Raw genomic sequence first — 24,299 nt, 5'->3', positions numbered from 1 at the left:
CAGATTCTTGGCATGACTCATCTTCAAGGTATGCTACCAACCAAAGGGAGAAAGGTGCGGAACACAGCAACTGTGGAATATTTAGAGATTTTAACATATTCACCTTCACAGATATGATAAATTGAGTGATACTACAAGTTCTGGGGACCTGTTAGCTCTTCACTGATGTGTATGCATGTATGTAGGAGTACATAAATAGATATGCATGCATCATATATACTACATATGAGGGACATTATCATAAACTAAATATTCTTCTGCAAAAACTTGAATTTAGAAAGAGGAAAGGAGTAGTGCCTTATCTAGAATCATTTTATTGAAGGTGTAATGATTTTCTAATTCTGCTTTAGCAACTAGTAGAATGGAAATACAGGAATCATTGTAGGAAACCCCTAAGAAACAAAATGCCCAGGCATTCCACCTACGGGCTCTTGATCAGACTCCAGAGCAATGGGAAGTATTTGTCTTATTGCATCACAACAAGGAAAAACATGAGCTGCTGGTTCTCTCTCACATAGTAAAAGTTAAGTTATAAAAATACCCAGCTACACAGTTTTCTGGAACAGATCACGGCCAGCACTATCCCCGGTCCACAATATGATTTGACATGACCGTAGTCTACTCACCGACAGAAAGCAGATCGCTGAGGACCTGGAGGATGGCCAGGATCGATGCTTTATCAGAGGAGTTCTGCAATGATAACACAGACAGGTATCTTGACAATGAATGCAAGAGGATAGAAGTAGCCTGGTTAGAGATGCAAGAATAGGCAGAGTTAAGCTTTGTTGCACTGAGAAAAACTCTGTAAAGTAAAAGAAATGGCAAGGGAGCTCCCCTTAAGTTAAGTATCAATGAGTACACTCTCTGAGATAGGGGTTCAGAGACTGTGCCTAGACAGAATTCAAGACCCCACTTTGTGAACCAGTTTGATAATAGCATTATTAAGGTACACACAAAAACAAGTACTAATGAATGACCCAGACACAACAAACTAAAGGAGTTTTGTGGACCTCGGTCACAAGAACATCATTTATTTAAGTAGCCTGGATTATTTTTAATGGTGATCACAAGAAGAAACAGAAGCCACCTAAATCCTCTGTTGCAAATACTGGCTTGTCAAACAAAGATAAGCTTTGATTTTTCTCAAGGGAAGTGTAGAATAGTAGCAGATCCTCTTGTGGGGTTTATCTCAGAAATCCTTGTAAGTCTGGACACTGTCACTTGTTTTTTAGAAGAGAAGTCTTCATTCAGAAAGTACAGGACTATGTAGAATTCTCTGAGGTAACCTATATCATAGCTCAAGAAATAAAACCCCCTCTTTGCAGGTTCCCACTGTAAGGTTAGGTTGTGGTCATTTTTGTCTTAGTTTATTTGGATAGGTATGCAATTTACAACAAAACCTTAACATTCCCATGAGGAAGTCTTTTGGCTTCAAAAGTCAAATGGCTTCAAAGACCTCAATAACTCTTCAAAGACCACTATACCTACATAGGACAAAGGCAGGAAACCAAAATTTTTCATCTTCTGTGGCTATCTCCAAACTTCATTATTAATTTAAACACTCCTGTCCAAAATAGATGTTTCCAGTGGTATGGAAACTTGTAGGTTCCTGCCCCCGGCAATGTTATAGCTTGGTCTACAAGTTCAACCATACTGTTCCGTTTTATGGCAACTCTTTCCCTGCCTTTCAACCTGGTCAATGCTAGCTCATCCTTCCAGTGCATGGTGAACCCTGGGGTATCTCCAACCTTCCCTCCCACAAGCCAGGTCTGGGACGCCTTCTGCCTCTCCATCACCTAGCTTTCACTTCTTGATACCACACTCACTCTGGACAGTACTGACATTGATGTGCCACCTTGCTTCCTATCCCACCTCTACTAGGTACCAGAACCTTTAGCAAACAACACCAGCAGAGGGGTTGCTCCAGATAAAATATGAGATAAATGTTTCTAATGGAATCCAAAAGAACACCAGGAGATCCACAAAGTCCCCTACCATCCAAAATACATTCCAGAAAGTCACACTTCAAATGAGACTGAATGTATTTAGGGTGGTACGGCTGTAGACAAAAGTCACACTTCAAAACACCTAACAGGGCTATATACTCCAGCATAAAATTTTAGAGGACATTAAGAGACATTAAGGCAAATATCTTGATAGTATATTTTTACAAATAAAAGCTAATGAAAAACAATTGTTATGGACAAAATACCACTTATTAATTCCTTCTCCAAGTGACTAAGGCTTCTGGGACCACCTGCCCCTCAGAACTTGATATATAGACCTAGCAGGAAAAACACTAGATATACTCTAGCATCTCTTCATGGAGCTTTGACTTAAAACAGGCATCTCCACGAGGCCCTCATCATATTAATAGAAGGTATCACATCCCAAATTTCTAGTCCATGTCACCCTCTAGCCACTGCCAGTTATGGATATACATGATGCCAGTGCCTTTCTCTACTCAAAGCTGGGAACAAGAACCAATGTTCTTTTCTGACACGGAACTATCATTTGGGGTTTGCATAACTCTAAACCTCTGCAGGTTGACCCAAAGATTATTTGCAGTAGAATAAAACAAGTTTATGAAATTATTTTTCTGGCTAATATTGACATTTATGGGTCACACTCAAATCACATCCTTTCTGTGAAGACAAGATATAAGCTTTTTGTGAGACTACAAATGTTTGATAACTTAAAATGCTAGACTCATTACTTGATTACTAGGAAAAAGAAAATAAAAAGGGAAATGAAGAGATGAGAAAAAAGAGAGAAAAACTAATAAGGGAGAAGCTGATGGAACAGAAATAAAGGTCTAACTTTCATTTCCTTCTGTTCAATTATTTATGCATTCATCCCACAGACCTCCATTGGATGTCATCTGTGTTCTAGTCACCAACTAGGCAGTGAGGATACATATTGATCAAAACACAATCTGCCATCAGGCTCCAGGACTGGCAGAGATAACAGCTGGCAGACAGTCAGACCTGGGGATGCTGAGGCTGTGGCAAAGGTAAACACTGGTGCTGGGAGAATCGAGGGAAGGGACATTTAACTCAGCCATGTCCATGACTGAAAAATCAAAGAAATCAAATAAAGAGGGGATAGTGGAGGTTCTAGGCATGCTGTAGCCTCTTGTTCCCAGAGGGAAGCATGGCAGCATGGTGACATTGGTATGTGAATCTGCATTCTATGTGACCAATAGAGCAGATGGTGCAGGGAATTTGAAATGCTTTGTGGGCAAAATCTAGGTCTTATTTGTCTCTGTGTTCCCATCTCCTGAGGTATAATAGGCAATCTGTATATTTTATTGAATTAATTTTTCCAGCTAAAGAATTGTCTCCTTTGTTACAGGGCCCACTAATACTCCCTGAGAACATCCTTGTCTTGCATGTTCCCATTGTATTTTACAGAAGGGATATAGCTGGCCATATGTTACATATTAAATCACCACCCCCAAGTTACTTTGACCTGTGGCCAACAGTACAGGCTGCACACAAATCAGCCATCCTTCTGTAGTTCTTTCATCAAAAACCATGCATGTAAGACTAGGGCGATGCCATAGTGGTTAAAAATATTGGATGCTCTTGTAGGGGACCCAGGTTTGATTTCTAGCACCCACACAGTGGTTCACAACCATCTATAATTCTACTCCCAGATCTGATGTCCTCTTATGGTCCCCATAGGCACTGTATGCATATATTACACATACATTTATGCAGACCAAATAACCATTCACATAAAAGTAAATCAAACAATAAATAAATAGTTCAATTTTTTTTTTTTTGCTTTAAAGGAGCAATTGAGCACAAACAGATGATATTGGTGCCTCTCCCCAGCCTAGAGAAGAAACCTGACCAACTCTTTGGAACCCCTCTGGAGTTAGCATGACTAGTTTACAAGTGGACATCAGCCCTGATTCTGGGAAAAGAAAACCTACATAGAAGTCTGCCTGAAGATTGTAAAAATTATTTTATGCAGAAAAAAATCCCTATTTTTTGATGTTCTTGCATGAAGACATTCTTGAGTCCTAATTGATATTGTTAAGCCACCAAGTCCACTTATCTGTGGACTTTCAGATAAAAAAATATAACAAATAAGCCCACTTACAAAGTCTCTTAAGGTTGGAAAGTATGCTACTAAATTCAGTTGTGACCCTTAAAGAAAAAAAAATTATACTTCTATGTACTCTCTGCCCAAGCCTAGTGGTCTTAATAGAAAAGAAAGAAATTGATTTTACAGACATGCTGTAGGTCCATCCAGAGAACTCTGATATGACAAAGTAACAAAGAAGACAATTCCCTCCTACAGATGTTGAGCTTACTGCCTTCTCACTCAATGCTCAGCTAGAATATATCAGTGCTGTTTTTCTTTAAGTAAAAATTATGACTATCAGTGGAGGGGAAAATGTTCCTCAAAGTTGCAAATGGCATTAATTTATGCATTGCTATATTTACCAATAAATATTTTACACTATTTAGAAGAATAGCACAAGCCGTTATCTCACCCACAGTAATAATAAATGAGCAATTAAGGAAGGCAGGATGTGATGTGCCTCGATTTTCCTTTAATGATTTCGTTTAAATGAATCACTGAGTAATCTCCTGTCAGTTAAGACTTTCCAATAGAAATGGATCTTCCAAGCTTTCAGGGAGAGACAAACAGTAGGAAGTACAAACAGTGTCTTTCAGGGACTGCAGTTTTGAATTAAAATTTTCTCATAGACTGTTTTGAATTTGTTGCTTCCTTGCCTTTAGATTATCTGTCTCTCCCTTCTACCTTCCTCCTCTTGCCTCAGCACTATAGTGTGAAAATAAGACTCTTCATATCACTGCCATGAAGGCACATTTTCAGTCCTTTCCCCTACCCCAGGGCAGAACATGTCAACTACACAGAGCCAGTGAGCATCATGGGTACTTGTGCTTTCCGGGATATGTTCATTCTGATTGAACATCATTTATCCTCCCTCATACAATCATATTCCAGTTTCCAGCTCCAGTTCCCCCTTTCTGCATTATTTTCACAGCTATCTTATTTTCTCAGCACCCATTATCCACATCTGCCAAATGTCTGAACACACTGGGTACTGCACAAGTCCAGTGGATCAGTAGATGATGTTGTTCATGTAGGTTACAGTATAACTAGTAACCACTTGAATGAGGCAGTGCTTGGCCTCAAAGGAAACAAACTTATTTTCTGTACATGTGTTTTTTCAACACTTTATAATGCCCTCCTTAGACAAAGCTTGCTTGAGCCAGATTATTTTTCTTACCTCTCGTTCTGGTTATGTAAGATGGGGTACGGTAACAAACTATTCTAAAACCCAATGGCTTCAACAAACAATCTTTTACCTTATTTTGTGATCTGGGGAGTGGGAGAATAGAATAGGATGTGGTTGGGAGTTTGTTCTGCCTTCCTTAGTGACAATTGGGGGCAGATGTGCTGATCAGAAGATGTCTAGAATGGTGACAATGAGATCTGGAGAGTTGGGCTCACCTGGGACTATAGACTACATATGTTCTTTTTAGTAGAAGAATTTTAAGTATCTTGAATGTCTGATATGACAACTGATTTCCCCCAGGGATAACATTCAAAGAGAATTAGCTCGAAGTCTCGGGCTTCTTTTGACATTGTCTCAGAAATCATATGAGTCATATCTACTACGTTCTATCAGGTAATTGGGTTATGAGGTTGTCCCATATTCAATTGGATGGTCCTAGACCATCCTCAAGCAGAAAAAGAAAAACATTCCTTAGTCACTTTCAATTGTCCACATCTCATCTCAGCTGTGAATTCCTCTAGACTAAGAATTACGAATTACTCCTTTTGGAGTCTTGCACAGAGAAGCATTCCAGTAGCCATGGAATGGGATAAGTGAGAAGGGATGGGATTGAATGAAATGAGAAGATATAAAATGGATGGAATCTAATGAGGTAGAACAGAATGAGTTAGAATGAGGTGGAATTAAATGGATGTGATAGGACTGGGCACTACAAACTAGATGCACGATATGCAATCTGCTATGGCTTTGCTGCTCTCTTCTCCTCAATCTTGGAATTTCCCTTAATGCATGTCACAGCATGGGCATTGTTATGGAAATACACCAAATATAAACCATGAATATGCTTGACAAGTGTTCTACAACTGAGTTATACCCCAGCCCAAAGATGTACTTCTAATGCAGGTTCACTTTAGGCCAGCTTCCATTACCCCCATAAAACCCAATTTCCATATTCTCAATATTCCCCAAATAACTATTCCAAAACATAGAGGTTATTGGGTTAGACACAGCAATCCTATGTAAAAAAAAAAAAAGGCTTAGTTATAATAAATACTCAATAAAACATGAGTAAATAAACACATGTGTGAGTACAGATGATGGAGAAAAGGTGAATAATCTAAAAATGGTTTGGAAGGTCATTAGAGATAAAGCCTCTTGCATCAGTTTTCCATCTGGTTTATGATGTTACAGACTTAGCAAAATATTCATACAGAGAGTAGAGGGAAAATAAATGTGTGTCTGAAGAGAGTGATGCTGCTCCTCTGGCAAAAACCATCTGGAATCCTGTGCTTTGTCAACCATGTCCAGCACACTTGTTGTCACTTGGGAGATGAAGTCTCCGAGTCCTGATGCTAATCATGACAGTAATCAACAGCATTAGATCCCTGAAAGTTCTCTGACTTCTTTTAAATGGCATTCATTGGAGAGCCAGCTCTGTCTCTATTCTAGGCAGGCTGTGATGTCTCTCCAAGACACAGTTGACAAATTATAGCACGGAATGTGCAGGTTAGAATTCAAGATGACAGAAAATCAGTGTCAAACAATGTTCAGCTCTTTTAGCTTGATTCTAAACACAGCAATGCCTCCTAGTGCTACAACCCAGGCCTCAACACCAACACTGAGGAAGGGGGTCATTACCTTTTTGTTTCGGCCTGAAGCCACCATTTCTTGCTTTGTTGCTCACTGGAACCACTACTTTTAAAATATATACTAAAAGCATCCAAGACATTAGACTGAGCCATACTTCTGAGAAGCCACTGAAGCAAGCACTTATCAGGAAACTTCATCCCAAAGGCACAAAGAAGATGCCCCCTTTCCAAGTCCTATACCCAGTTACTTCTTAAAAGATGTTCTGAAAACTGTACAGTGATGGTTCATGCATTTAATCCTAGCACTCAGGAGACAGAGGCAGGTATATCTCTGAGTTTGGGACCAGCTTGGTCTACAGAGTAAGTTCTAAGACAGCCAGGGCTACACAGAAAAATCATGACTTGAAAAAAAAAAACACCAAACAAAATGAGAGAGAGACAGACAGACAGAGAGACAGAAAGAGAGAGAGACAGACAGACAGACAGAGAGAGACAGACAGACAGAGGGAGAGAGATGATCTAAAGCCAAGTTATCACTCAGTAAAGTGTAACCTTGGTAGCTATGATATAAAGTCAATTACCAGGCTTGATTAAGATCCAAAGGACGCATGGTGGTGGTTTGTCTTTAAGATCAACTTGATTGAATATATATTATTCTAGGATACACACCTCTAAGTGTGTCTGTGAAACTGTCTACAGAGAGGTTAGACTGAGGAAAGATCCTGCTTGAATATAGGCAACATCATCCCATGGGGTAGGGTCCTGAAAGTAAATAAGTATGGATACTAAGGGCCAGAATTCATCTGCCATGTATATATGCATGCATGCATGCATGTATGTATGTATGTATCTACCTGTCTACCTACCATCTCTCTATCTAACATCTCTCTGTCTACCACCTCTCTATCTACCATCTCTCTATCCATCTACCATCTACCTATCTGTCTACTATCTATCTGCTTCCTAACTGCAGATACCATGTGATCAGTGTCTTGCACTCCTACCTTCATGATGTCTTCACCATGATGGACTGTGTACCCTGAAATTGGAAGTCAACACACATTCTTCCTTCTTTCAGGTGCTTTTGTCAGGTATTTTGCTACAGCAATAAGAAAATACCTAATACAAGCATAGATTCAACTTTTTAGTGGTATACATTACAGGGATGTCTGTTCTTTCATGGATAGTGGGCCAACTTGAGTGCTCTCTAAATTTACAGGGAAGAGCCATCCTTAACCCAATCTTAAGGTCTATTTTCAGAGACATTATATACAATTCTAGAGTTATCAGATAGGCAACCAGTACTGGGGAGATGGTTCAGTGCAAGCAAGAGGACCTGAATTCAGACCCCAGCACCCATGTAATAGCCCAGGTATGACATCACACATGCCTGTAGCCTGTGCTGTAGGACACAGAGATAAGAGAATTGCTAAGACTTGGTAGCCAACAGTTTAGCTCCAGGTTCAGTGAGAGACCCTGGCTTATTCAGTGCAGAATAAGGTGCAGACTGATACAAAAGGATTCAAAATGTCTTTCTCTGGCCTCTGGGAATGTACACAGAGGCATAAGCACACGTGTGTGCACATATACACACACAGACACACACAAGCACCCAGACTATACTTACATGGTGGGGGGCATTTATGTGTGGACTGGCATACCATACAGTCTACTCTATTACAGTCAGTATTGTCTGTCTACTATTTCAGGGATGATTTACTTTTTAGCCCTCAAAACAAAATCCTTTCATTTACCTGTGTCTATTCCTTGTATAATGATGAGAAAATTGAGGACAACAGAAACTGGGTAATTTGTTCATTAATAAGAGCAATTTTCTCCATGTTTTGTGAATTGAGTTTTGAAACCTGGAAAGTCTGAAAAGGAAAATCAGGCACTCAATAATGGCCAAATTAATGTCTGTTTCATGAAAACATTTTAAATGTAGGATACAAACAGTGAGAACTTTAACATGTCCTCAAATACTTTGGCAGACTGATCACCAATAAGTAGAATCTATGTCTCCTGCCCTTCAATTTGACAATCTTAAAACTTCCTTATTGCCAGGTAGAAATGAACAGGGGTAAAACTGGGTGCCTTTTGAAACTATATCATAAAAAGTAATGTAATCTTAAGGCTAAGGAATATGTATCTTGACAATAGGACATTGGCATTAAAAATCCCAGAATTTCCATGTAAGAGTATAAAATACTGTGAACCAGCCATACTGTAAGGAATCCCAGGCTCTGGAGGAAGGTCTGGATGGCGTTCAGTTGGACAGCCAGTGAAGGACCTACTACCCTGAGAACAGCCACCTTCAACTGTTAGCTGTGAGAATACGCAGTCTCAGATGCCCAGAGCAGTAGCAACTTTAAATGGCAACTTCTGATAGCAACCTCAAAATCACACCAAGTAAAACCACCCTGGAGAGTATTTTCCAAATGCCTGATTCATCAAATTGTGAGGGGGAAAAAATTTAATCCACTTTAAAAAAAATAAAGATTTCATTCAGAACAATAGTGATTAGAACATAAAACTATCACAGCAGCCAATCAATAAAATCTGTCTTAATATCCCTGAGTTTGGAATGCAACCAGTTCAGAGGGGTAAAGCATAGAGCACAGTAAATATAACTGAGGGGCCAGGGAGAGGGGAGAGCTAGCTAGATTGGTATTTAAACTGAAAATCCAACGAAGACTTTAACTGAGCTTTTCTCTGAATAACTGATTTTTTTAAGTTCTACACATCAGATTTACAGAAGGCAAACCTAATCCTAATTCTTTTTTTTCTCCTTTATGACTTCAGATTAATCATGTACCTTCTCTGGACCCCACGTTCTCTCCTCCCCCATTGGTTATGTCAATAATTAAAGAGAAAACTCCTCAGGTTTTTCCCTTTCATAGCTTGCTGATAAGCCGATACCATTCTATGAAGTCAGACTACATCACTAGGTCTTCATGCTAAGAAGCGTGCTTTCTGTTGTTGTGGCATTGGGGATTAGCAGTCACTTTTCAGTGCCAGACTCTGAAAATGAGAAGTTGGAGAGAGAGTAGTAATGTGTCCATCCACTAGAAGTGTGCCAGGGACCTCAGAGGACAGGAACCTACTCAGGCAGAATATGAAGCAATGTTATTAAAACCCCAAACCCCGGAGGCCTCAGGAGAAAAGGGAACATTCTAACCACAGAATAATGGCCCCTGCTTTCTCCCCACCACAATCTCTGCTGGACTTTACTGATTTAAGACCATATTGTGCCATTTCAAAAGAACATCTGGACAATTGGTGTATTCTCAGGAAGATATAATTCTTTTACTTCAGTCCACATTTGTTGGACTGCAACCTCTGGTTTATGAAAACATCCTAGCATTCACCTTCAACCTTCATAATTTTTTATTTATGTCTTTTTCTACAACCTGCACAAATTCCCTCAAAAGTGTCTACTTTGCTTATTATCCTTTAAGATATACTGCAACGAATTAACTTACACTAATGCAGAGTTTCTCAACCTAATGTCTATATTTGAAGCAAATGAGAGTATGTTGAAGTGGAGGACTGGGAGATAAGACATGTAGCAATATCTGTGGTTTCTACTCAAGGGCAAAGCTACCTACCAGTCCCAGCTCCATCTGTGACTGATAGCCAAGCGCATCTACTACTACAAACCGCATCTTGACTCCAGTTGAAAAACACTATGATGATGCAATATGATGTCCCTTCCAATGTAATGAAGATAATGATATAAAATAATGGAATAAACGTCTTCATGTTTATATAAAAGACCTAGGATAGCCTAAAACAACCCTAGGCAACAAAAGCACTGCTAGGAGTACCACAGTTCCAGATTTCAAGTTATTCTATAGAGCTACAGTGATTAAAAAAAAAAAAACAGAATGATACTGGCATAAAAGCAGACACATAGACCAATGAAGTAGAATTGATGACATCCATATTAGACACCACTCCTATAGCCAACTGATTTTTTGTGGAGGGGAATACATATTGAAGAAATGACAGCATCTTCAACAAAGGCTGCTGGTCAAAATGGATAATTACATATAGATGAAAGAAACTTGATCCTCATTTCTACTCTTCACAAAAATCAACTTAAGTGGATCAGGACACAACATAAGGTTTGATACCCTGAATATGATAGGGGGAAGCAGGGAAGATGCTTGAACATAGAGACATTGGGAAAGATTTTCTAAGAAGGACCTTGTTAGTCAGGCATTAAGACAAAGAGTTGGTATATGGTACCCAAAAAAAAAAAAAAAATCAGTACAGCAAAGGACAACAAAATTCAAATGAAGAGGCAGCCTATAGAATGGGGAAAAAATATTTAATTGCTATACATCTGACAGAGGGCCAGTGTATAGAATATGCATAGAATATGCAAAGACACTCAAGGCTATCAAGAAAACAATCAATCTAATTTAAAATTGGGGCATAGAACAAATAATAGAGGAAAAAAAGAAAAAGAAAAAACAGATACAGAATATGGAGAGATGTCTCAGTGGCTGCTCTTCCAAAATCCCTAGAATCCATGTGATGGCTGATGGCTCACAACAGTTACAGGGAACACGATCTCTTCCTCTGGCCTTCTTTTGGTGCACAGACATCCATGCAGGTAAAACCCCCATACACATAAAGACACAATAAATCTTATTTAAAACAGAAGAATAAATGAGGACAAAAATACAAATAAGTAAGAAATACCCTTAGCCATTAAGGCAATGCAAATTAAAACTAATCTGAGATTTTGTCTGATGCCAGTAAGAATAAGATTTAAAAAAAAAAAAAAAGAAAACAAGACAACAAATGCTAAGTGTAGGCATGGAGAAAAGGGAACCACACTCCTGAGTTACCCTGGAGTTACCCATGCTCCAGCAGGTAAGTGCACACCCATGTAACTCTGGCTGCACTAGGTGGGCTCAATGGATTTAAACATAAACATGAAATTAAGAAGGGAAAATTATGGGGAATTATGGAAAAGAACTGGAGGGGAAAGAATGGGGGTGGGTTTTGTCAAAACACAGAAGAATTATGAAATTCTCAATCAGTAACAAAAATCTGCTACTGCTCTCAAGTGATAGAATTTGATTTTAAATTTCTTTGCATTAAGCCTAATTTGTTTCTAGCAAATGAGATCTTTCAACAAGATCTTCTTCAAAGAATGTGGGTGAATCAGCATAATTTACATCAGTCATTCCTGTCTCCATTGATAATGGCAGAACACTGAGATCGAGTTGGGATGAAGGGATGAGATACATCACATGTAGAAGGACAGCACGTGTTCAGAAATTGACTCTGTTCAAACAACATTATCTCCCAAGTCCCTTAGTTAGCCAACAGAGCCAGAACAATGGTGCTACAAACAGTTCCAGATTCCATGCCTTTTACATTACAAGAAATTACTTAGTAAGCAGAGGAGAAAGTCTATCTCGTATAATTAAAACCATGTGACCACTATAATAAATAACCCCAAATATATAAATGGCTTAATTGCAAAAAGAAGGATTTCTTTTCCATTCACACCAAGTCCAAAAGATCGTTTTTGACTGATTGATGACTAACTTGTGTACCTTCCATGTGTGGTGATTCAGGAACCCAGATTCTACCTTCCTATGGCTTTTCTTTACCCATGTACTGTAAGAGGTCAATATATTTATCTGCATCAAATAAACATAAGGGAAATACAAGCATCTTTTTCAGAAGGCTCCATGCATTGCGCCTAGAAGTGGTCAACATTTCTAACCCCATTTCTTTGATTAATATTGTCACATGTACATTTATAGCTGTCAAGGAAGACAGAATAGGAATCCCAGGTGCTCTGTTGAAAGAGGTACAAACAGTATTTGTGGACTGTGAGTTTGGCTCTGCCGTAATCAAGTTTCCACTTATGGTTTCCCACTCACCTTTGACCAGACTCCCTCTAGAGAATTCCATTGATCTGTTTTCACTCTGGATTACCTTCGATGTCTATACCACAAAAGTATAAACCAACATAATGCAAGATCAGCAGACACTGGCCTTCCCATCCTACCAAGTAAGGCACTCTCCCAAGTTATTTTCTATATGAAGAAGTACCCCATTCATCAAAGATTTAACTCTGGCATTGATCACAGCTTTCAGGAAAGGAAAATCTTCAACATCAGAGGGAAGAAAAAATCATACGATGGAGCTTTCAACAGTAACAATAAGGAGTTCTCAATGACACCAACAACAACCAAGGTTGAAAACAAAACCACATAATTCTGAATAAATAAGTTCCTTTATAAACACAGTCACAGTAGGAAAGGTCAAATATGGAAAAGTTAGACATTAAGAATTCCTAGAGCTATTCCTTCTTTGATAACCAGATTTCTGGGAAGTATCTCAGAAAGAAAAATACTTGTTAATACTTACCTTCTTGAATTTTGCATGAGAAAGACATTACACAGCCTGCCTGGACAGCATAACCTCATCTCATGAGGTTCATCTTGGAAATATTTTAAACCATATCATGAGCTTCTAGAAGTAACTGGTTCATTCCAAGTGTCTTTGAAGAAGCTCAGCTGTGATTTCCATTCAAACAATGTTCATTTTCAAAGCAAATCTTCCTTAACTATTATATCCAAGATGGCTATATGGTCAGCTAAAATAAGAGTTTATTGCAAGATGGGTTAGATGAGAGTAACTAAAATGAACCAGCTAAACAGAAAGCAGTTTAGGAAGTAAATGAAACAAGTCATTAATCTTTCTTTTCAGGTGTCTAAAAACTTCATTTCCAGATCATTCCAAGACTAAATAGTTAATATATTTTTCATCTGTTTATCTATTATGTAACCTGGGGGTTCCTTTACTGAATAAGATGTCCAGAGTTAATCATGGCTATGTAAATGTACGGGTATGTGTGTTTTGTAAAAATTTCTTCTAGAGAAATTGCATCCTTCACAGAAAACTTCACATAGATCTTGCCCTCAATTTATAAATATGCTAGATATCTCTTTGAACACGTAGACACCCCATCCTAGAACTGTAAGAACCCACAGACCCACATTAGAACTCCACCAGAACACTGTTTGGATTCTCGATTGTGGATAATCTCACTCAAGGCCTCAAGCATCCATGCAGTATGTCATGAGGGCTCAGGTGAGAATAAATGCCTTTTATATGATAATGCTGAATACATAACCCACTTCCCATTCCCCAAGAGGTGTGATTTTTTTTTTTTTTTTTTTTTGCCTTTTTTATAAAGCACACCCAAGAAAACCAGAGGATTCTTTAAAAATCAGTGTCAACAGAAAAGGCTATAAAACTAATAAAAATCTATGTCTACAGTAAATAAGAATTATGATAGAGAAAAAGAATATCAAAAAATGGAGGCAGTATTATACTTTTTCTATGTATCAAGGCTTCAAGGTAAAAGACTACCAAAAGACAGAAAAAATGTTCTGCATAGATGGCGATTGGCCAATAAAGTCAGAATTTCAATAACCTATAAAACTGTGTGCAGGTATGTAGGATCACAAAGGGCATAGAAGACATCAGGTAACTGTCATCTAGTTGTTGTAGCTGAACTCCAAGAATTAACGAGACAATCAATAGGCTCATAGTTTAATAATCTCACTTATAGAGGACAAATATCTTCCATTTCTCCTACCTGTAATTCTCCTCTGTGTCAAATTATTGAGTAAGTGTCATGAACAGAAATTGGTTTTTGTCTATCCTTTCAAAGAATCTGAAAACATGGCTAGGACTAGAGCCATTGGGAATCCAGCAGCATCTCTTTCCCTAACCAGAAGGATGAGATGAGATGGCTACTAAATTCATCACTGAGCTGTGACTTTATGGCAGAATGACCATTTACCTGTCTTTTTATCCACCCATTCAACCACTTATTTACTTAAAACTATGTGATGTTCTTAATACATTGAGCCAGAGTGGAAGGTGACTTTAAGAATGTGATTGGTGTGAGAAGTTTCAACACAGCTATAAAACAAGCCCTCAAAATTCAAGTCATCACAAGTTATCACACTCATATATCTAAAGTGAATTCAGTGTATGAGAGGGGCTAATGCACATTCAGCAAGAGTGAAAGATGGAAACTCCGTAAAGAGGCCTATCACAGTTAGTACAGGTAGATAGTGAGGAAGTAGGGGTCGCTGTTCTTTTGGTGAGTCATAGCTATACCATGCCCTTGTGGTTTGCAACAATTACAGATAAATACAGTATGATTATTAATTGCTTTTCTCCTTTGGGAACTTGCATAGTGCCTTCTAACACTATGAGAGCTAGGTCTCCCATAGGAAGCTTCAAGGTCAATTCCAAGTCCTGTGTCCAAAGTCTGTGCTGTCTTCAGAAACAGTGTCTTATCTTGAAGTTCTGGTTGGTAACCAAGGGCAATAGCATTAGCCTTTATTGTTTGGGGAGTCTTGTAGAGCCCTCTGATCAACAATTCAAAAGGAAATCTAACACTGGAGATACTGCTAGATAGTCTATGGTTTTGGGGGGGGGCGGCATTATCACCCCACGTGTCATAACTCCACTTAAAACGTGTAGACATATATACATTTATATATTACATATGTATTTTAAGTAAACATATTATTTCCTGTGACTTTTTCAAACATGTTTAGTGTTATGTGTCCCTCCTCTCTCCCTTCCTCCATACTCTCTACTTAACCCCTCCCCACTTTGTTTCTCCCATTCTCCCTTTATAACACCTGTTTCTTACTATCTCCCTCTCTAGAGCTCCTCCTATCTTTGCTTTCCTGGTTTCTGGGATTACCAGGTTATATACTTACATCTAAAAACTCAAGGCTAAGATTCTGAAAACAAATGTTAGAGAGTATGTGAGGATACAGCAACCATCATTCACTGATGAGACTGAAAACTGGTGCAGCCACCATAGACATGAGTGTGGAGAATTCTCAAAGTGATAAAAGTAGAACTACCATATGACCCAACTATCCCACTCATACACATATGCCCAGAGGACTCGCCATCCTATCCACAGATGCTTGCTCAGCCATATTCATTCCCACTCTGTACATAATAGCTAAGATACAGGAAGCAATGTAAATATCCTACAAGGTATGGAGAGTGAAAATGTGATGCATATGAACAATGGCATTCAGCTGGGTGGTGGTGGTGCACACCTTTAATACCAGCACTCGGGAGGCAGAGGCAGGTTGATCTCTGTGAGTTCAAGGCCATCCTGGTCTACAGAGCAAGTTTCAGAACAGGTTCTAAAGCAATGCAGAGAAACCCTGTCTCAAAAAAAAAAAAAAAAAAAAAAACAGACAAACAAATCTGAACAATGGAATTCTATTTGTAAAGAAAAAGTAAACCATGAAACCATTGGTTCTCAACCTGTGGGTCACAACTCCTTGGGAGGGGGAGGGGACAGCTCAAACAACCCTTTCACAGGAGTTGCATATCAGACTCATACCATTACAGCTCAACAGTAACAAAAAAATACAGTTTTGAAGTAAAAGACCTGCAGAGTGTGGACCTTCACACTCCCACTCAGGAAAGGCGACACCCCAAATCATTCACCAGAAACGGTCTGGATGCAAATAGCATGAGGAATTTTTATTCCAAGTGCACTGGGGTCCACAGTCATATGCCATGTGGGGGGGGGGTAGAGGACTGAGGACCTTGGGGGCAGAATTGAGATAGCTTTTATAGGATTTACATCAAAGCTAACAAGGCCAGTTTCAAAGCTAGCCTGTTATTTTCACTAGGCCTAAAAGCAAGGTCATGGGACAGTTTAAAACTTGGATGGTTAATAAGGTTTCCTAGGTTACAGAGATTTCATAAAGTACACAGTTTTTACAAGGCAGGATTGTTTAGCGCACCTGCAAGGTTAGGGGCTTTTCTTTCTCTAGGACCAGCGGGCTCAGTGGCCTTGTCCTTAAGATAATGGGGGGCAGGGACAATGTACTCTCCAGTCAGGGAGTTAGCTATATCTATTGGTAGAAGCACTTGTTCTTTCTAGTTTTCCCTTCTTGCCATTAGCTAGTTATTAATTTTCTTTGTAGACAGGATGACCCATAACAATTTCCAGAGTGTTGTTGTGGACAACAACATTCCTCAGAAACTAGGTGGTTATGAATAATAATAATAATTTCCAGAAACCGGTCATCGTGACCAAGCTATTTCATGTGTTTTTCTTTTTCCTGAGCTTTGCATGTAGCTAGGATGATTTTTTTAAATTTCTAACTTTCAGTGGTCATTAGAGAGTTAGGCTGTATTTTTATCCTTTCAGAAGTAGCAACGAAAATAATTTTATGGTGGGGAAGGAACCACCACAACATGAAAAACTGTACTAAAGTTAAAGTATTACATAAATTGATAACCACTGTACAATACTGAGTAAGGTAACCCAGGCCTAGAAAGCCAAAGCTGAACATTTCTTGTCTTAAATTTTTAAGGAAGTTGACCATGTAAAACAGGCACAGATTGGCCAGGATTGAAAACCACATTCCTCTCTCTCAGCAGACAGTGGGAGTCAGCTGAATAAGCAAAAACAAGCAGCTCTCAGTCCATCCGGCTACTAACAAAGTCACTGCCTCACTGTGAAGGATGTTCAGCAAAACTACTTCTAAAGACCCTTTCATTCATTCCACCACAAAATCAAGTTCACTGTTTTAGCATCCATCAGCTTTGTGCCCGTCTGTAATTATAGTGGTGGCTTGCCATTATGAACGTTTATGAGTTACTTTGTCGATAATTATGTTAAACATTTTGATCCTCTTCTAATTTTCACACTCCATGGTCAATTGTCGAGAATTTGATGATGAATTACCACTGGAACCATTTCCTCTTAGGAAATAGCATTCTGAAGTTTTATGTCTAAGCCATAATATTAGAAGCATAGACAAAAAAGAACACACTAATTTATTTAAAATCACATAGAGGCAGGGCCAGGTTTGTGAAGAAAATGGGAGTAAGCTAGGGATGTGTTTCAGTTTGTAGAGTGCTTGCCTGGCATGCACAAGGCCCTGGGTTTAAGTCCTAGAAGCTTTTATACTATTGTGGTAGTGCATACCTATAATCACAACACTCAAGAGATAAAGGCAGGAAGTCAGAAATTCAAGACCATCTTTGGCTATATAGGGGGCTCAAAGCAAAGGCTAAAGATAGGAGAGAAAGACATAGAACTAGAAAGATGTAGATGGAGAGCTACTTGTATAGAGAACAAAAAGCCTGAATTTTAAAATTTTTAATAATTTGGGTTGACAGGAAAGCTTCAAACACAGTACAGAAGGCCTGTTTCCTCCTTGTTAATCATATACAATAGCATATTACATTTGTTAAAACCAAAAAAGAACAGAAAACAGAGCTGGTTGGCAGCAAAGCATTTTTGCCTAGTGTGCATATGAGGTCTTATGATCCATTCTCAGCACCAGAGAAGGTGTAAGAGGGAGAAAGAAAGAGAGAAAAGAGAAACTAATATTTGTACATTATCAATGCCAGACTTCCCTGAATTTGTGAGTTTTTCCACCCTTGTTCTGGCTCTGTCCTACTGTCCCATCCAAGCAAGTGCATCTCATGTAAGGGCCAAGTCTCCCCAGTGTCCTCTGTTTGGAACTGTTTCTCAGTCATTCCTTTCATTTCCTTGGCAACATTGAGAGATGCTGAAGAGACCCTATCGCATGGTCCTATATCTAGGTTTTTCTGGCTCTTTTGCTAATACCACACTGGGATACTGGTCATCAGTTGTGAGAGTTCCACCCACCCCCACATGACAGCACCGATGATGCCATCACTCAATTAACCACTTGGGTAAAGTGAATGTTAGTCATGTTTCCAAACTATGAGATTACTGCTTCCCTTTCTATGACATTTTTTACCATTGCATCATCACTAAAGCTAGCCTACTACTGGAGAGATGGTATAGAATTCAGTCCCATTACACAGACATCTAGGTAAAGTCTTTACTAAATCCTGGAAGTGTGAGGGAGAAATACATTCAGTGCACTGAGTTTTCATGGGAATTTCCAAAACAGTTCTTCATAATCGTATGGCCATTAACTCTGCTTGAACGTGGTGCTCAACCTGTCAGTGCCTCCTGCAACCCTGTCAGGAAATGGCCAGTATCATATTGCTCTGATAAGGGATTCACCATCAGCATCAACAGTGAATTGTGGCTGCTGAAAGGTGAAGGGGGAGGAAACTTGGAGAAGGTTCCTTGGAGGAAGAGCATACATTTAAACGCAAATGTATGCGCTAATTAGGTATGATGGGCTGTAATTTTCTGACTTCCTTTTGCAAAGCAAATTGCTTTTTTGAGTTGAAATGTTCTCTGGCTTTCTTTCACTCAAGTTTGGCCTTGTATGAAAGTCCCCATTTTCAAAAGCCAAATTTGTTTCATTTTATCCTATAACTAATTTAATGCTAATTACACAATGACTACATTAGGCATTGTTGGACCGAAGCACATTGTGGTAGGAAAACTCATCTGTTAACTTGAAAAAATGTAAGTAAGCTAAGAGACTGCTCAAAATCTAATCCCAAAGAGCTTCCTTGGAGCTTTATGCTGCTTGAGACAGGGCTGCAGAGAAGTATGTGTCCCTGGCTCTCAACACAGCTGACAACTTCTAGAAACATTCATCCTCCCCAGAATCCTTCCGAACTCTCCAAGTAGGTAAAAATCTTGGACATCAGTTCCCTAGTCTGCATACATAACTCTAACAATATACAAATAAATGTTTTGTTTTGTTTTTTAATTTGGGAGAGATGTCTTAGTTAGGGTTACTGCAATGGAACACCAGGACCAAAAAGCAAGTTAGGGAGCAATGGGTTTATTCAGCTTACATTTGCACATTGCTGTTCATCACCAAAGGAAGTCAAGCAGGATGGGAACTCAAGCAGCAAAGGAACCTGGAGGCAGGAGCTGATGCAGAGGCCTTGGAGTCCTGGAGCTCACTGACTTGCTTCTCATGGCTTGCTCTGCCTGCTTTCTTATGGAACCCCGGACCACCAGGAAAGGGATGGCACCACCCACAATGGGCTGGGCCCTCCTCCATTGCCATTGATCAGTAATTAAGAAAATGCCTTACAGCTGGATCTTATGGTGACATTTCCTTACTTGAAGCTCCTCTTCTAGCTTGTGTCAAGTTGACATAAAACAAGCCAGTATAGGGTAGTTGTTTGCTTGGGTAGTTTATAGGGCTTCACTGTTTTCTTTATCTATTCAGGATATAATCCAAGGTGGCCTAGAATTTATTATCTTCCTGCTTCAATCTCCCAAGTATTGGGATTACAAGCTACCCACCATACCTGGCTTCATTCATTCATTCATTCATTCATTCATTCATTTATTTATTTTTTAATACATTCAGGGATAGAAAATTGGGTATCCTCTAAAGTAGCTTGTACCCTGTTTTAGACTCTAATTTTAAAAAAGGTCCCCGTGAGACCTGAATAATTCTTTGTGGTTTATAGATTTACACATCAGCCTACTCTCTGTGAGAGGATAATAACAAATTTGCTTTACCAATAATTCATATCCCACATGACCACCTGGGTCTGCTTGCCCTAGGTGGGTAGGAAAAAACCATGACCCATTGTGTGTAGTGAGCAAACAAATGGTGGGGTATGGTTCATTTCCTGTGGAAAGAGGCAGATCTGAAGAAGTGAATATGGCAAGGAATGAGCTGATGTGGGTGGCCTACTTGCCACCCAGGGCCATGTGATATCTGGGTCTGGTCTCCTGCCAAGGTTCATATCCATGGGTCAGTGTCCATGCTGTGGCCATGGTCTATGTTGATGTCTGTGGTATCTGTTACCACAGAAGGCCATGAGGATGGACAAGGTCTGGTGATGAGATACCACATTGGTGTAGGAGTGCCATGACAAGGAAGGGGACATCCTGATCTGAGTGTCCTGCACTGCCATCCAGGACCTTGGTGACATCTGGGTCCAAGCTGATGCTTATGACCATGTCTGGGTCCATGGTCCTGTTGCAGCTAGCATCTGTGTTGCAGTCTGTTGCCAGTGCTACCACAGGGAACCATGCAAACCATGTGTTGAAGTATAAGGATGTTGCTGACCTGGTTCACCACTCACTGGCGAGGGGAAAAGCTGACCTCCTCTCACTGGAGAACTGAATCAACCCCTCTCTGGCCCTGGGATAGCTGACCTCAATGACCCTAGGGCTGCACCACACTTGGGAAAGCTGGTTCCACCCCTCACCTGGGGGAATGATCCCCCACCCAGACTGACCAATTCATCTACCACCCAGGCTCACATCCAGGGCTTTAAGTTGGCACTTCCCAACATCTACCCTAACTATGACCTGCTGGAGCCCACACAAGAACTGACCTTACTGAACCATAGCTGTAGGACCTCCATGACTCAAGGCAATGGTAGGATATCCAAGAGGAGTCTTGGTGAGAGTCCAATACTGATGGTGTACCAGAGGCCAGAGGCCTTGAACCTGACCAACAACATATTACACAACAAATATTTCCAAGTACAGCTGTTTGGGCAAAAGAGTATACTGCATGTACTGTATGATACACAGCTACTAAGATCAATGAATGGGAAGCCTGGAAAGATGGAGGGTCGAAGGGTTTTCTTGTTTTATTTTTGTTTTTGTAATCTGGGAGGTTGGGTTTTACTGTTGTTTGTTTTTTATTAATATTCTTATTATTTCTTCTTAATTTTCCTTTGTGGGGGATACACAGAGTAAAAGGCAGAAACAGAGGGACTAGAAAATGAGTGAGATTGGAGTGTATTATGTGGAATTCCCAAGGCATCAATAAAAATTATGTTAACATCCTCATCTATGTATCTTTTCGTAGAAAAAAAAAAACCCCAAGGGAAACAGATGGTGACAGTTCTGAGTAGCAGAATTACAAATAATTTTGCTTATTCGAATGTAGAATTTTCTAAGATGACCATGAGCCTCTCTTATAATAGAAACTGAAACAAGAGGGCTGGTGAAATGGCTCAGAAGCTAAGAACACTTAACAGATTTTTCAAAGAACATCAGATGCCTCCCAACCACCTATGGCTCCAGTTCCAGGGGATCCAATACTCTCTAGCCTCCAGGGACTCCTGCACATAAGTGGTACACACAAACTCACAAAGGCACACATAAAAATAAATGAAGAAATATTTAAAAAAAAAAGAAACTGAGAAGCAAATGAGAACAAAGGAGAAGAGGAAAGTAGGTAGTAGGAGATACACAGAGCCAAAGGTTTCTAATATTCTTGACTTGGTAATATATTTATTAAACTGCAATATATAGCAATTAATATTCTTACAATATATTTTAAACATTTTTGCATCAATTCAACATACATTTATTGACAATGAAAAAACTATGTATCAAGAATTATGCTAGGCACTAGTAATATATATATTTTGGGGACATAATTTGAGCTTAAAGAACAATAAGAGACATAAGTAGACTGAGTAAGATGGGAGGTAGCTCCTGGGCACTGAAAACAGTCAACTTTTTCTCTATTCGGTGGTACCAGACCCAAGAAGACATGTCTATCAATAGTGATGATTTACATATTTATACCAATTCTCAGCATTTGACAAAGTGTTTCCAGAAAAGGACACCTTTTCTCAATGCCACGTAGGTACCCTGAAGCTTAACAGCTATCCTGAAGATGGGTTCACTAAAGACTCTGTGAACATTGGGGAGGATTCACTTAGTTTTGGTCTAGAGTCAAGAAGGGTATTATAGAGAATGAGTTTGGGAGAGAATGCTAGACATTTGCCTTACAACCAAGTCATGTTCATTCACCAAGTAAGGGAAGTGAAAGGCCTTTGTGAGTTTCCCATTAACCTCAAGTACATGCAAGGGAAAGCAAAAGATGACCGAAGAAGAGAGGAGTGGATGGGAAGCTTATATTTTATCCTGTAAACAATGAAAAGGCTCTTGAGCTTAGGACCTGATGTCCTGTGCTCAATGAGACAGTTGAAAGATAACTTGTTTTGAATGAATAGAAAAACAAATGACTGAATGAATATAAATGTGAAAAGGTGAAGAAAAATCAATCATTCATGAATTCTTGAAATTGATGCTAAGAAGAGATTATAGACAAACTCTTCTCTGGATTCATTTACCCATCACCAGAACATTTCCACTTCTGTCTCTATGAGGGGCCATTCAGAGACAAAACTGATGTGTTGCCAACTAGACACCCACCAAAATGCTCCCAACAAGGAGATACCTACAGTGTGCACAGAAGCAAAGTGGCCATATACTGACAAACACAAGCACACATACACACACAGCTTTTCTTAAATATGTTCTTCCCTTTCCATATCTTGGCCACTCTGTATGCAGCCAGATTTATTATTGTAACTACCCCCACTATCCCCAGTAAGTGGATGGAGGGCTGAGCAGCTCACTTGAACTGGGATTCTGATTCTCTGATCTGTGAAGGTTGGTGTTTCTCTCTGAGTGAATTCAATACAACTGGTAAACTCACATATTTATTGGCCTGTTGAGTTATATAATGAGGATTGATAGAAAGAGCCAGAAGGAGCTCGACTATAACAAGGAGGAAGTGAACTGATGTAAAGAAAAAGAAAGACAGCAGTTTAAGGTGGGTGGAAACCAAAGCCTAGAAAGAGGTTCATGAAGAGAGGGAAGCTTTAGTGGAGGGGTTAACAGAGTAACACTGTGACGTTAAAGTGGAAATTGGGGCACCAGAGGTTATGAGCATGGATGGAAGGCAAGGAGGTGGAAAGGGAAGAGATGCAGGGACACTTTAGACCGAGACCTTCAGAAATATTCACATCTCCACAATTAATTCTCTTTCACAGCAGACTAGAGTTGTGTTAAATTACTTTTTTTTTTTCCTATTCCAAAAGTATGGCTTAAATTAGACTTTCTGGAATCCAGAACTGGAATTCTTTTGTTTTCAATCAAGCTAAAGATAACATGACAACTGGGGGGAAGCACAAGGACCCCAGAAGGCCTATGAGTGGATCTCACTTGTACCACGTAGCTGCCCTCTTATGTACCTGCTCAGATACAGAACATCATACAACCTCATCCCACAATCTCAGATCTCTCTGTAGAAACTAGCTATCATGACTACAAGATTCCTCAGACACTCCTTAAATAAATGGTAGTCATTACCATGCCTATACTAAAAGACTCTTTTATAGTACAGTTAATACTGAATACGTGAGAAATTGAGATATTTGTAGTAACTAGTATAAGATTAAATCCTAGGTCCCCAAAGTATCTCATTGACATCCTCTCCCAAAAGCTTTTGGTAAACCTTCCTAAATTTGCTTAACTGTGTTGGGAACAGAAACCAAGCAAAGCATTGGTGTTTTCTGGCCCATATGCCCCCCACCCCATAACACTTAAAACAGTCTTACCTATGATGGATATGAAAGTAAGCTAGACCACAAGTTCAAGTTTTTAAGAAGCGTGTGCTTAAGCTATTTCTGCTGAGCATACACACATG

General features: G+C 39.5%; 1 protein-coding gene across 1 annotated transcript in view; it reads right to left on the bottom strand.

Annotated features, from left to right (window-relative positions):
• Agbl1 (AGBL carboxypeptidase 1) overlaps nt 1-24,299 on the bottom strand; it is a 63,238-nt gene that overhangs the window by 7,568 nt on the left and 31,371 nt on the right. Inside the window, exon 2 of the mRNA XM_051206580.1 lies at nt 627-690. Within this exon, the coding sequence (XP_051062537.1) occupies nt 627-690 (64 nt within the window). The remainder of the gene's footprint in view (nt 1-626; nt 691-24,299) is intronic.

The sequence above is a fragment of the Phodopus roborovskii genome, unplaced genomic scaffold, assembly GCF_943737965.1.
Source record: "Phodopus roborovskii unplaced genomic scaffold, PHOROB, whole genome shotgun sequence".
NCBI lineage: Eukaryota > Metazoa > Chordata > Mammalia > Rodentia > Cricetidae > Phodopus > Phodopus roborovskii.
The sequence above is the reverse complement of the archived record's forward strand: the minus strand, read 5'-3'. Positions and strand labels throughout refer to the sequence as shown.